This window comes from Synchiropus splendidus, chromosome 18 (genome assembly GCF_027744825.2).
Source record: "Synchiropus splendidus isolate RoL2022-P1 chromosome 18, RoL_Sspl_1.0, whole genome shotgun sequence".
Taxonomy (NCBI): Eukaryota; Metazoa; Chordata; class Actinopteri; order Syngnathiformes; family Callionymidae; genus Synchiropus; species Synchiropus splendidus.
The window spans coordinates 3,433,167-3,445,341 of record NC_071351.1 but is presented as its reverse complement, the minus strand read 5'-3'; the positions used below and the strand labels follow the sequence as shown (position 1 = coordinate 3,445,341).

Here is a 12,175-nt window from a genome sequence, read left to right as displayed (position 1 = left end):
TTATATTAGTTTTTGTGTTAATTTTAGTTATTAGTTTATTTAGTTATTTAGTTAGGAGTATTGGAACAAGATTGAAGTAGGTCGCAGAAACAGTCAGTAATATAAACTCAAGAAACGACATAATGTAAAAAAATGCATTACGTTTGGAAAGATGACGCTTTTGCCCAACTACCACCATCATTAGTTTGGTAAACAGATAATACAGTTTTAGATAGCTGTCGTTTTTATTTTTAAAAAAATATCTCAATGAAAATGATGTACAATTCTAGTATTTGTTTTTTTTTAATTGGATGCAATCATATTTGTGGTTGCTAATCAAATTGATAAAGACAAACAGAAGAATTTTTTTCCACTGTTTCTTTATTAATCACTTGCGTGACCTTCGAAATCAGCTTTTTAAAAACCGGAGTGACCTCTTGACAGTAACAAGGCGCGAGTGTCGATGCAGTGAACAGATGGACCTAAACGACAGATTGCATGTTTGAATCAATAGATCCACAGTGATGGATCATCATAACATGGCGAGGAAACTTCCGTACATCAACAGATCCGAGGCATATTACTATTGTTTTTGCTTCACAATAGCCAATCATCATGTTACAGTTTCACCGAATAAAAATGATGCATCATTTAATTCAGTAATTTACTGACTTTTGGAAATTAAATAATACACTTTTTAGCTTTGATTCTTAAAACAAGCCAGAAAATAAATTAAGAACTCCATTTACAAAAGCTGTCATCGAACAGATACACCCACCTAAACCCAAACACGGTCTGTTTCAGTAATGCTGTGTGGGCATTTTTGAGATGTTTTCCTGAGTCGCCAGCAAAATGATCAAAGATCTAACTTATTTTATTATTTTAGTAAATGCTAGCAGCCACTGCTAACGTTCTAGCACAGCCTAGGGAGTTACGAAATACTTACAACAGATGCGTTTAAACAACAATAATGTACTCTACTGGTAAAACAACCAGCCAATTAAGCTATGTGCAAGGCTATAACTTATAACTATATAACTTAAAAGTAAACCCATACTCATAATTAGACGCCTTCAAAACTAAAAACACATTCAGTTTAGCTGCACGGGAATCAAGACAAGGAGAAAATGCCAGAAAACACAGGTGGAATGAGGAAAAAAAAAGAGGATGATGTTTCCTCTTGGAGACGTTTCCTTGGCTGGTTTTTCACAATCCCATTGTTGAGGTCGGTGGAGTCTGTCATGTCGATATTTACACCAGTTTCTTTGCCTCGAAAAAGCTCTTGAGATGCTTCATCTGCCAAATTCCTGTGATGATGAGGATGATAGTCTGAGCGATGGACCACCAGAGGACACGCTGGTTGGTGCTCTCGCTCGTCATGCGGAACCTCTCTTCACGATACTGTCAGGAAGAAGAGCAAGTCAGCACAGGAAGCAGAAATGAGACAGTCAGATGTTCGCCACTGACCCGCTGGTAGTTCTGCTCCTTCTGAATCTGCTCCACTTGGTCCAGAAGCTGCCTGGCCCTCAGCTGCAGCTCAGTCAGCTTGTCCTTTGCTGCTATTTCAGGGTAGTTGTTTGTGTGCTCTCCTACCTGGATATCCAGGTGGACTCTCTGCAACACACACACGTGGTTGTGAGTACAAATTGTTCTGGAACTACAGCTTGACATTGATTGATCTCTTACCAGCTTCCCACCAGCAAACAGCGCCATCTTGGTGGAATTGGAGTGGAGACATATCTGATGTTCTCCGGGAGTGTGAGAGGTGAATGTGAAGCGTCCTTCTGAGCCGTACTGACGGGAAAGGATAATCTGGAAAAGACCTCCATGTTAGAGGCACTGAGCGACAGTAGCTCTGAGCACAAAGAGGCGTGCCCTTCTACCTTGGTGTCTGGGTCCTTGATCTCCACATGCATGCCAAGCCCAGGTGTGGATGGGAGGAAGGAGTTGGAGTTCTTGTCCCACTGCTGCGTTCTATACTTTCCTGACGGAGAATCAAACCAGTCAGTAATTCGAACAATGGGTGGAGGCTGGTCAATGCGTAAAACTAGTGCCAACCTGCACAATTAATCCATCAGCAGATTACTCCACTAAATAATAATAATAATAACAATATAATGTCATTATTTGGACGTATCTATCAATGACAAAGCAATGAACACGACATATTTCTGTACATCTGGTTGGGATTACAATGTGTATTTTCACATTGTGAGTTTGTTTATTCCGTACTCAAGCGAAATCCAAAAGCAAACCATAAACCATGGTTGCATACAACAGGAGTGCAGCATCTGGTTAGCATGTCGCTACATTAGCTCACCGATCACCATGGTTTCATCTGGAATCTCTTCAATGAAACACTTCTTCTCCGTCTCTCCGATGTGAAAGTAAAGTGCAGAGCTCGGGTAAACCCAAGCTAGCACGAGAAACACCCCAGTAGCTGAAACGGAGAGCATCCTGGACACTTGCCGCACATCAAAGAGGGAAAGCGGTTTGTGACGTTTCAACTTGCTGACGTCAACGTTTCACTGCGGAAGGAGGAAGGGGCTTTCCTGATTGCGTGGGTGAAATGTGCCCTGTAAAAGAACTGTCAGGCATCACACGCATTCCAGAACCATATTCGGATTAATTCGACATACATCGTGCGTCAGCATTTTACTGCGCTACCACTAATTCGTTTAATAATAAACAGCATAAATAATTGAAAAAATATATAAACAGATATATTAAAGAAGTTACGTCATTACGTCATTCCGCTCCAGTAGGTGAGTTTATTTATTGATTTTATCGTATTTAATATGATAATGACGTTTTAAAAATGTAGAATTTTGCACCATTCGCACCGCATTCCCGAGAGCAGGAAGTAGTGCCTGACAATCTCAACCCTGGGAGACATTCGAGATACCGAACAAACAACATCCACATCTGCATTGACAGCAGGATTCGGATATATATATAATAACAACAATACGAGGAGCTCTTTCTAGCAGATTTTTATGAATATACACATACCAGCTCCGTGTACATTTTATTCGCCTGTTTTTGGTCTGCTTACAATTTGGAAGCTAAGTCGGGAGCTAGTTAGCATTAGCCTGCTCTATCGTAGGAGAAATAGTCTGGTTTTTAAGTGAAAAAAGGGGTGAGTAAATGTACATTTGACTCTTCTGTTTCTATCAGACTGATACCTCACTACGTCCACAATGCTGTATAATCCAATGACAACAGTGTATCCCAACTCAGGACGATCAACAGTCCTGATTTTATTTATAAACATAGCTGAATATTTCGGATCGATTAAATATTACGGTACAAGTGTAGATAGTTTATGTACGCGAGTCCTTCAGTGTCGAGTGTGTTTTTCTTCATATGGGGGATTACGTCACGGTTTACTCAGGTCGCATGTCTGCTTTCTGATAGAGGTGTGTCGTTTATTTATTTCCTCGGAGAAGGATTTAAATCAGTGCTCTTCACTCAACCAATAGCTCCTGATGCAGACGCTTAGACATTAAGTCCATGGGACAAAATCTAAACAAGTAAACGTGAAACTAAGTATTTGCTGTTGTTGATTGTTTTTCAACAACAAATTGGAAAGACGTGATCCCAGACCTATCTTGTTTATTCAGCATCAGATCAGATAATGTGTCAGAGAAATTCAAACAAAATAGTTTTCACTAGACCCAAACAATCTGTGGCTCTAGTACTCAGAGGTCCTCCCGCTATAATTTGGCCAGCATCTTAAATTAATGATCTTAAATTTGAAGCTTTAATGCAGACCAAAATATAAAAACAGACACACGGTCGATCATAATAATTTGTTTGTGATGGGATTATGTTCACCGTTCCATTGTGTTCCAGGATCTGGGCACAGTTTAGTGGACAGAATTTTTACCGTGTCAGCTTGCTTAACTGTCAATGGTGGAATGTAATGGCAAGTTTTTGTGCGTTTGTAGGGATGGTGCAGCCCCAACCTAATGGTCCAATGCAGTGGGAAATGTCAGGCGAAGACAGTGGGGGCGGCCTTAGGGTGCCTCCTGAGCTGGCTGCCAATGAAGTGGTAACAAGGTTGAAGGGTGACAACCAACAACTCAGAGGTATGAAGTCAGTGTTTCTCAGTGAATTGTTTGGAGTGTATCTGTACATACAGTGTATAAAGTGTTCGGCAACATTTCCTTTACCATAGAGGCCCTGCGGCGGAGCAACCTCGCCCTCCGTCAGCGCTGTGAGGAGATGGAAGGATGGCAGCGAAGGACAAAAGAGGAACGAGAGTTCCTAAGTTGTCGATTTCAGGAGGCCAGGGCGCTTGTGGAGAGACTGGCCACTGAGAATCACTCATTGCAGAGCCTTGTGAATTTACCACGCTCAATGTCCAACCAGTGTTGCATTGCAAGCCAGACTGAAGAGCCGCACGTACTTCCTGCCAGTAATGGACCAGTGGAGTCACAGGCTCAGGTCAGTAACTTTGGATTCACTGGATTTTGAACTTGAAGGGATTCTTGAGTAAATGGTATATATAACAGTTGTCATGTCAAGAAATATAAAGCTATTGCAAACCATTTATTCGCAGCTTCCTGGTGGAACATGGTTCCATTTCCTAGTTAGCTCAATGAAATGCAACAACATTTAGTCACTGCACTTCTTTGTACTCGTACAAACATCAGACTCCTTCACAGACTGATGCTGGATGATACATGTGTTTCCTTCTCAGGTCCTTAATTGAACTTGTTTTTGTCAATCAGAAGAATCTGTCTCATGTTAATCTTCTTATTTTGTTATGAAATATGTCTTTGCGAAAATATTTATTTGTGATATAGTTATTATTATATAATATTAATTATTATAATTCCAAAAGACCAACAAGCAGACTAAGAATTTCCTACATTCAAAACACGTCTTGTTACACGCCATTTCTTAAAGACTCTGGATCCGCGGGAGAAGAAGAAAGTGATGGAGACCGATCAACACACACAGACCACTCCCCCACGCAGCTTGGTAAGGCCTGCCAGTCGATGAACATTCGGCATCATTTTCATTCTCCATCTAACTCATGTGTTTATGTCTAGGATGAGAGCGTTCATAGCTCGCTGAGTAGTGTCCTCTCTTCTCCCCCGGCCTCTGTGTCACAGACGTCGGGGGGAGAGGTGGCCTGGGATATTGGCCAGGTGAGCCGGCTCACACCCAGCTTGTTTGCTGAACCACCCTTGACACGCTCTGCCTTCCTTCTTCTTTTAATTGAACCCGGCGGAAATCCGTCCCCCTCACAGAAGAAGTGTGGAGTGACATAATCAAATATTGTTTTCTGGGCCTCCATGTTGTCCTTCTTTCAGTAATCTTCCTTCTTATAACGATACCTTTTTTGTGTGGGAAACATTTTCATGTTTCTTCATGTAGAGCTGAACTGAAAATCACCTGAATGCAGGAGTTTAAAAAGAAAGAAAATTTGGAGGACCAGTGTGTTCTGCTCTCTAGAGTATGACATGAGGCAAAGGCAAAGAGCTTTCCCATTGGGCTGCGTGTTGGAGTCGAGATCGCCTAACCGGAGACCGATGCTTACAGTGGAAAATATGCTTGTTCAAAATGGCCAATGTTGTTACGCTATATGGTCAAGGAACACACCTTTATAGCTCAGTATTGTGTGACAAATGTAAAAAATTCACCATTCCTGAAATGGCTGTGCTGAAATGGGACCTCCTCTCTCCTCTCTGACTCCAGTTTCTATCAGCCAGAAGTTCACAGAAGCGAGTGATTGCCAGTACCTACTGATGTTTACCATAGGTGGTGATGTGTGCTCCTCATAAGGAAGCCAGAACAATGCTGCTTTGTGGGGTAAAGAGCAGTGTTTATTGTAACACATAGACTGAGACAACGAGAAAGACGTAATGCAGAGCAAAGGAAAATGAAGTAGAGCTGGAGATGGTGGAAAGAAAAAGACAGAACTGAGAAACACATCTGAGTGATGTGAGGAAAATGATGCAATGAAGAACACATTTTGAAAGCGGTGTTGGAGAGTGCCACTGATACAGTGAGAGAAAGAGGAAATGTAACAAAAAGAAGAAGAAACGGGATGAGGAGAATACAGAAGAGAAAGACGTCTTTGAGAGTAGGAGTGAGAGTGTAGGCAGGAGGGAAGGAGGGAAGTCTGACTCAAGATTTGGGAGGCTGATGTTGCTCTTGTGACTCCTGTGTTTATCCAGATGAGTGTATATGCCGGGCAATGCCAATTACTGTGGCACAAGATGGGTGTTTATTTCTTATATAGAACCATTGGTGGCTTAAATATACTTTCATTTCAGCTCATCCTTCTGCTGTGAGCACCATAACTCACTTGTAACAGCAACCATTCCTTCCTTTCACGTCCCTCTGCTTGGTGTCCCGGTCCAATTCCCTCCCCCTCCTCCCGCCACTCGTCGCTGCCCTTTGTACTCCATTCACTTTTCTCTTTCCAATGTGATTTTCTGCAGCCGGTCGAGGGTCCCAATGACTTCCTGCAGCTGCTGAAGAGCCACAAAGAGAAGCTGGAGGAGGGGATGCGAAAGTTAAGGAGGAAAAATGAAGAGTTGGAGAGAGAGCGGGAGGAGAGCGAGACGGAGAAAGGGCAAATGCGAGCTTGCATTGACCACTTGCAAGCGACGTTGGCTCATGCACAGGTAGTTACATGTGCAGCGGGCGGGCACACACATTTAGCGGGCTGGTGATGACTTTTGTTTGTGTGTCTACAGGGCAGTAACTTCACAGAAGAAGCTGTTCCGTACCGCTCTGAAACCCAACACTCATCTGATAGGTACGACCTCGCCCGCTCTGTAAAGTGCACATCCCAAACTGACTTCTGTGTGCAACCTAATGTAGCACAAGTAAGGAATGTTAACTGACAGCTGGACATATGCTTGATACCTCCTATGACTCCGGCATGGAAATGACTGCACTGGCTTTCTGAATAACAACTGTGTGCCATGTCTTCCTCCTGCTTCCTCTTCCAGCTCTAGCCTGGCTAAACTCACAGAGCAGCTTCAGGCCACACAGGGCAGGTGAGCCCACAGCTCTGTGTGGCTTTCTCTCTTGCTCTCAATGTCAGTGTCTGCATGCGCGCTTTCACTCTGCCAGACATCTACCGATGGCATGAGGAACAAGCTCCATGTCAACATGGCTCTGTGCTCAGTGTATTCTCTGTCATGTTGTGTTCCAAACATGTATGGCCACCTGCCTTGAACATGTGAATCCATCCCCTTTATATCTTGTCATGTTCCTTTGTGCTCTACAAATCTCCACCTTGACCCAGCAGCCAAGGTTAAATCTGGACTTCTGATTGGGGAAAATATTTTATCTAGACACATTTTAAAAGCAGTCTCAGGCAAATTAAGCATCTAGAAGTACCATAAAAAAGTGAATTAAAGTGGTGGGAATGTCTCCTATTCATAATAATACACAGCTTAAACATCAGGGTGGAAGTGGTCCAATGCTGAGGGATCTCTTGCTCCATATTAAACTCCGATGTTCCATCCATTATCGGAATCCCATTTACTCTCCTTCATCATGGATTGTTTTGGTTATGACATCACAGTGTATATTGCAGAGCACCTGGAACTGGTGCACTGAAAAACGTTCCCTTTGACGGACGGTTTATGTGTCATAAATATATGTAATTGTGCTTTTTTTTTTAGTAATGAATAATCAAAATGAATGCATTTAAGTCCCACCTGCATAAAGTATTTATCTCAACTCAAATTAAACAATTATATGATTCATTTATCATCATATTTTAGAAAGAATATTCTTAGTTACTGTTGTTATTATAGGGAGCCTAAGTGGCGTCGACAGAGCCTGCAACGACATGGTAGTTCGCTACTACGTATCACATAAAAACATAAAAAGTAACTCACCACGTGTTTAAATGTATCATTCAAATCCACTGACATCATATGTGAAATCTATGGAATATTTCAAGCTCTGTCAGTAAATAACTTTTATCTCTCCATCGACTCACATTCATTTGTTTTGTTAACTTAGGTCCCATGAGGCGGAAGTAGATGCTCCTTTTTAAATTATTAGGACTTTTATTTGGTATTTGATGTATAATTATACTTATATAATTGTAATTATTTATTGATGTGTTACTGGTGTCATAATTTTAATATTCATGCATTTTTCATTACAATTATCTGATTCATTTTATCCTTTGTTTCAAGCCTTTCATCTGATCATACACTCTGTTGTAAACATGGTATTTTGTTTTCTCAGTGCATCGTAACCATTATATGTTTAAGTATTGGTGGTCATGTTGTTTTCAAAATTATTTTTTATGACAAAGTATTGCACCTCATTCACGCAGAAAGGTGAAAAATAACCTAAGGTAAAATATACAGCACATATTCTTGTTCCCCTTCACCATAGAAATGCATGAATGCATTTACTGCAATATCGCAGTACTTGTAGAGGATAGCAGTAACGTTCATGTTAGTGGTAACTGTTTTGTGACAACATGGCGATGTTTTGGTGATGACTATGATGTGTCGTAGATATCGGGAGCTGGAGGTGAAGCTGGACTACCTGCAGAAAATCTCTGCTCAGCGGGATCGGACCGAGGCCCTGCTCAAGCAGAAAGAGAAAGATTGTGAGGCTCTGAAAGCTCAAGCCACGTCTCTGTTGGGGGAGCTGACCGAGCGGCAGAGCTGCCTGGAGAAAAGCGAGCGTGAAAGAAAATCCTTGGAGGAAAAGTACGCCGCCTCATGAGTTCGACGTCGGTCTTGATGTGGGTGCTAATAGATGTTTCTCTCTTCGTGTGACATGCAGACTGAACGGTAAAACCAAAGCCCTGCAGGTGGTGGAGCGAGAGCTCCAGCAGGACAAGAAGATGCACAATGTTGCTATGGACAAGCTGCTGCTGCAGACCCAGGGCCTGGAGCAAGCACTGAGGGCGGAGAGACAAGTCGTCACCGAGGAAAAGTGGGCAGTAGTTCCCTGTTTTAATCTTCTTAACACCCAGCTGCTCATGTTAACATGAACAAAGACCCCAAAGAAAATAGGCTCTTAATATTAATTATGAGGATTTCAGACATAGAAAATCATGACTAACATGTGCACTTGTTTATTGTTGAATATTTGGGTTTGAAATCTAATGTTTATTGTTGTCCTTTTCAGGAAAAAGCTGAACCAGCTGCAGCATGCCTACACCTGCCTGTTCCGAGACTACGATGCCAAGCTAAAGGGCGGGGTACGTCTCAAACTGCTGCCATGTGACTTCACTCAGAACCCTGAAGTTCTCCCCCCTCCTTATCTGTTGGCTCCTGAAATATTGAAATGTCAATAATAATCATCAGCCAGGCACATGCGCCTTTATTAAAGAGGAAACTTGACCATAAAAGTTGGTTCACTATCTGCCACACATCCTTCCTGTGTCCTCACGCTCATGTCATGTCTGACTGCCTCTTTAGGAGGGAGATCTGCGCAGTCGCCTGGAGGAAGCCGAACGAGCGTTGGCGCTGAAGCAGGACTTGATTGACAAACTCAAAGAGGAGGTGGAGCAGCAGAAGGGCTCACTGGAGACTGTTCCTGTACTCACCGCCCAGGTACACACCACTCCACCCTTTAAAAACGGGGAAACAAGGGTCACAGAAAGATTGCCGTGCTTTTGTTCGTCCAGGCTGAAATCTACAAAGCAGATTTCCTTGCGGAGCGAGAAGCAAGAGAGAAGCTCAACCAGAAGAAGGAGGAGCTGCAGGAACAGCTCAACCAGGCCCAGAGTGAGATCGACAGGCTCAAACAGGAAGCCACGTCTCGGTAATTCATCTCACACCAGGTTCTGGACGGACCCCTGGCTCTTTAACCTCCTTTTTCCAAATATAAAGGTTTTCACTTGTGAACTGAATCACATGAAGCGGCAAACCCCTGTCAACTTAGCAGACATGGTCCCACTTGTGTTTTCCTCATGTCTGCAGCTGCGATACGAATGGAGCCATCCTGTGTTAAACGCCAACCACTCACTCTCACTTTTTCAATTTGATGTTCGTTTCAGTGTTCGCATGGAGCAAATGAAGCTGAGGCACCAGGATGACTTCCCCACACGCTCCCCCCACATTCCTCCGCCAGCAGGTACATCACCAAACTCCCGCACCTGTTCTGGGTGTCGCATATGTTTCTTCAAATCCTTCTGTATCTTCACAGAGGAAACATTAACTCACTAAATCAATACAAATCAATATCACTGAGGAATTTGACCATGAAACTTAGTCTCTTATAGGGCTGAAACTTAAATGGTTAATTTTGGTTAATGAACTACAGAAAAATGAATTAATAACAGTGTAATTTTGCAGGCGCATTATACAGCCTTGACGTCCAAAAGAGATTGTGCTGATGGAGAAAAAATGAAATATTAATACATTTTTGAGCAAGCAAAGCATGGAAAGTTGACTTCCTACTGTTCTCTTATGACATCGAACCCTCATGTATGTGGTCCTAATGTTCCCACAGGTGTTTTCTCAGCAGGGGCCTTCAACACAGCGCCCCCTCCCTCCATGTTCCGCATTCAGGGTCTAGTGCAGGTCGGCGACCAAGGAGCGGTTGGAGCTGAGGAGCTGCCAGATTTATGTTGTCCCAAATGCCAGTACCAGGCTCCCGATATGGACACGCTGCAAATTCACGTCATGGACTGCATACAGTAACAGCCGCACGCAGTTTCCTGGCTGTGTAAACATACACAACCATCTACTCTGATGAAGAGCTTTTCTGATGCCATGGAGTTACCATATATGGTATGACTGATGACTGCCAATCAAAGGAGGAGACAACATCCATCATAATCATCTTTACTGAGGCTAAATCATTCCATATTCTTCATATTTTATTTGTCATTATGCAACTTCTGCAGCCTCTGAGCCTCACGTCTGTGTTGCTACACACCATAATTCCCTCTTGTATATTGAGGGAAGTCACTCTGTACACAGTGTGTATATTTCATGACGGAGGTTGGACCTAAAGTGTAATAAGATGTGTGTCATTAGAAGTGCAGATTCAGTGAGCAAAAGAGCTTTTTAAAGTCACTATATATTCGGATATGTTGGGTCATTCATGTTGCTTGTCTACATTTTATCAAACTTGTGATATTAGAGATGGATTTACTGTAAGTAACCATTCTCTGTGTTGTGTGCCTGTGTTCACCGCTCCCCATTTAAAGACCCCTCCCTTCAGTTTGACTATAGCATCTATCTATCTGAATGTAGACACATTGAAGTGACTTCAGTTTGTGTGGATAATGTCTATTTTATTTTTGTGAAAAGCATAGACCTATGTTTGAATCTGTCCACATGAAAAGGAAAAAATAAATCATGGATTGTTTGCTTTGTTCCGGACGTGAGGATCAAACGGATGAGCTCCATCCTTGTACTCAAACAAGACCTTATTAAAGCCTGACCCCATCATCGCTTTGTCTTTGCGTTCTGTGGAGACACTTGCGGTTGGTTATATGTTGTCATGGTGGTCGAAGACTTTTGAACTTTCATGGTATACCATGTGACACAGTGGACGACAGTCAACATCATGTGGAGAAAATATGGTGTTAGCGTGACATTACCAAGGACAGCTGGTCAGTGAAGCCTCCAGCAACATTAAAGGAGCTGTAGCAAATTCCAGCAGGTACTGGCTGTGCAGATCATGTGACAGCAACCTCCTGCACTCTTCATATGGTAAACAGAAGCCTTTTCTTTGGAAGAAAAGAACATCCAAGCCTGGCTAAATTTGGCAAAAACACATTCAATGTCTCCCAAAAGTATGTTTCGTCTCAATATCTTGACTAGCTCATGTTCTCTTGAGGGCCACATGGGGTCCAACTATTCTAAAGGACCTTTCATGAACATAGACCGGTTTGTTCAAAATAAAACTCATTAACTGGAACACATCATTCAAACATGTCTTTATGAATTTCATTATTTTGAGTGTTTCCCCCAAACATGATTAACTTGTATCACGTTAAGTCGAATGAAAAAAAATGAAAAATGCACTTTGCACTTGACAATAGGAACAGGTAGTCAAGCTCAGTATCGCAATAGGTATTTGTCCATTTTACAGGAAATGTGTTTTCATTTACTTCAAAATAATAGTCACCAGGGCTCCCACGGACATTATATTTAGTGAATAATTTATTTATGTGCAGGAACTTTTTAAGGAGCGGTGTTTATCAAGAGTGCATTTGATCAATAGGTTGATTAAA

The 12,175-nt window shown here is 42.3% G+C and overlaps 2 protein-coding genes across 6 annotated transcripts; one reads left to right on the top strand and one right to left on the bottom strand.

The window, feature by feature from the left end:
* Positions 1-331: 331 nt before the first annotated feature.
* Positions 332-2,483, bottom strand: tmed4 (transmembrane p24 trafficking protein 4). The gene is made up of 5 exons (XM_053849197.1): positions 2,300-2,483; positions 1,863-1,963; positions 1,666-1,791; positions 1,447-1,593; positions 332-1,380 (listed from the first exon to the last, which is right to left on the bottom strand). The coding sequence occupies exons 1-5, from the start codon at positions 2,433-2,435 to the stop codon at positions 1,231-1,233; spliced, it is 660 nt and encodes a 219-aa protein (XP_053705172.1). The 5' UTR covers positions 2,436-2,483; the 3' UTR covers positions 332-1,230.
* A 102-nt stretch (positions 2,484-2,585) lies between these two features.
* Positions 2,586-11,672, top strand: ikbkg (inhibitor of nuclear factor kappa B kinase regulatory subunit gamma). Of its 5 annotated transcripts, none has more exons than XM_053849191.1 (15): positions 2,586-2,744; positions 3,930-4,070; positions 4,160-4,428; positions 4,894-4,968; positions 5,040-5,138; positions 6,438-6,623; positions 6,696-6,757; positions 6,954-7,001; positions 8,490-8,687; positions 8,764-8,916; positions 9,112-9,184; positions 9,405-9,539; positions 9,614-9,750; positions 9,986-10,062; positions 10,441-11,672. In XM_053849191.1, exons 2-15 carry the CDS (start codon positions 3,932-3,934, stop codon positions 10,629-10,631), a joined length of 1,842 nt encoding a protein of 613 aa, XP_053705166.1. In that variant the 5' UTR covers positions 2,586-2,744; positions 3,930-3,931; the 3' UTR covers positions 10,632-11,672. The 5 variants fall into 5 exon arrangements, with proteins under 5 accessions (XP_053705166.1, XP_053705165.1, XP_053705168.1 ...); XM_053849190.1 differs by lacking the exon at positions 2,586-2,744 and adding an exon at positions 2,861-3,118 and having other exon boundaries at positions 10,441-11,407; XM_053849193.1 differs by lacking the exons at positions 2,586-2,744; positions 5,040-5,138 and adding an exon at positions 2,861-3,118 and having other exon boundaries at positions 10,441-11,407.
* The last annotated feature ends 503 nt before the right edge of the window (positions 11,673-12,175 follow it).

Coding starts and splice junctions, on each gene's coding strand:
- tmed4 (XM_053849197.1), bottom strand. CDS start 2,435: ATGCTCTCCGTTTCAGCTACTGGGGTGTTTCTCGTGCTAGCTTGGGTT. Junction 1,792..1,862: donor TCAAGGACCCAGACACCAAG/GTAGAAGGGCAC, acceptor GGTCTTTTCCAG/ATTATCCTTTCCCGTCAGTA. Junction 1,594..1,665: donor TGTTTGCTGGTGGGAAGCTG/GTAAGAGATCAA, acceptor TGTGTGTTGCAG/AGAGTCCACCTGGATATCCA.
- ikbkg (XM_053849191.1), top strand. CDS start 3,932: ATGGTGCAGCCCCAACCTAATGGTCCAATGCAGTGGGAAATGTCAGGC. Junction 4,429..4,893: donor CAGTGGAGTCACAGGCTCAG/GTCAGTAACTTT, acceptor CATTTCTTAAAG/ACTCTGGATCCGCGGGAGAA. Junction 9,185..9,404: donor ATGCCAAGCTAAAGGGCGGG/GTACGTCTCAAA, acceptor CTGCCTCTTTAG/GAGGGAGATCTGCGCAGTCG.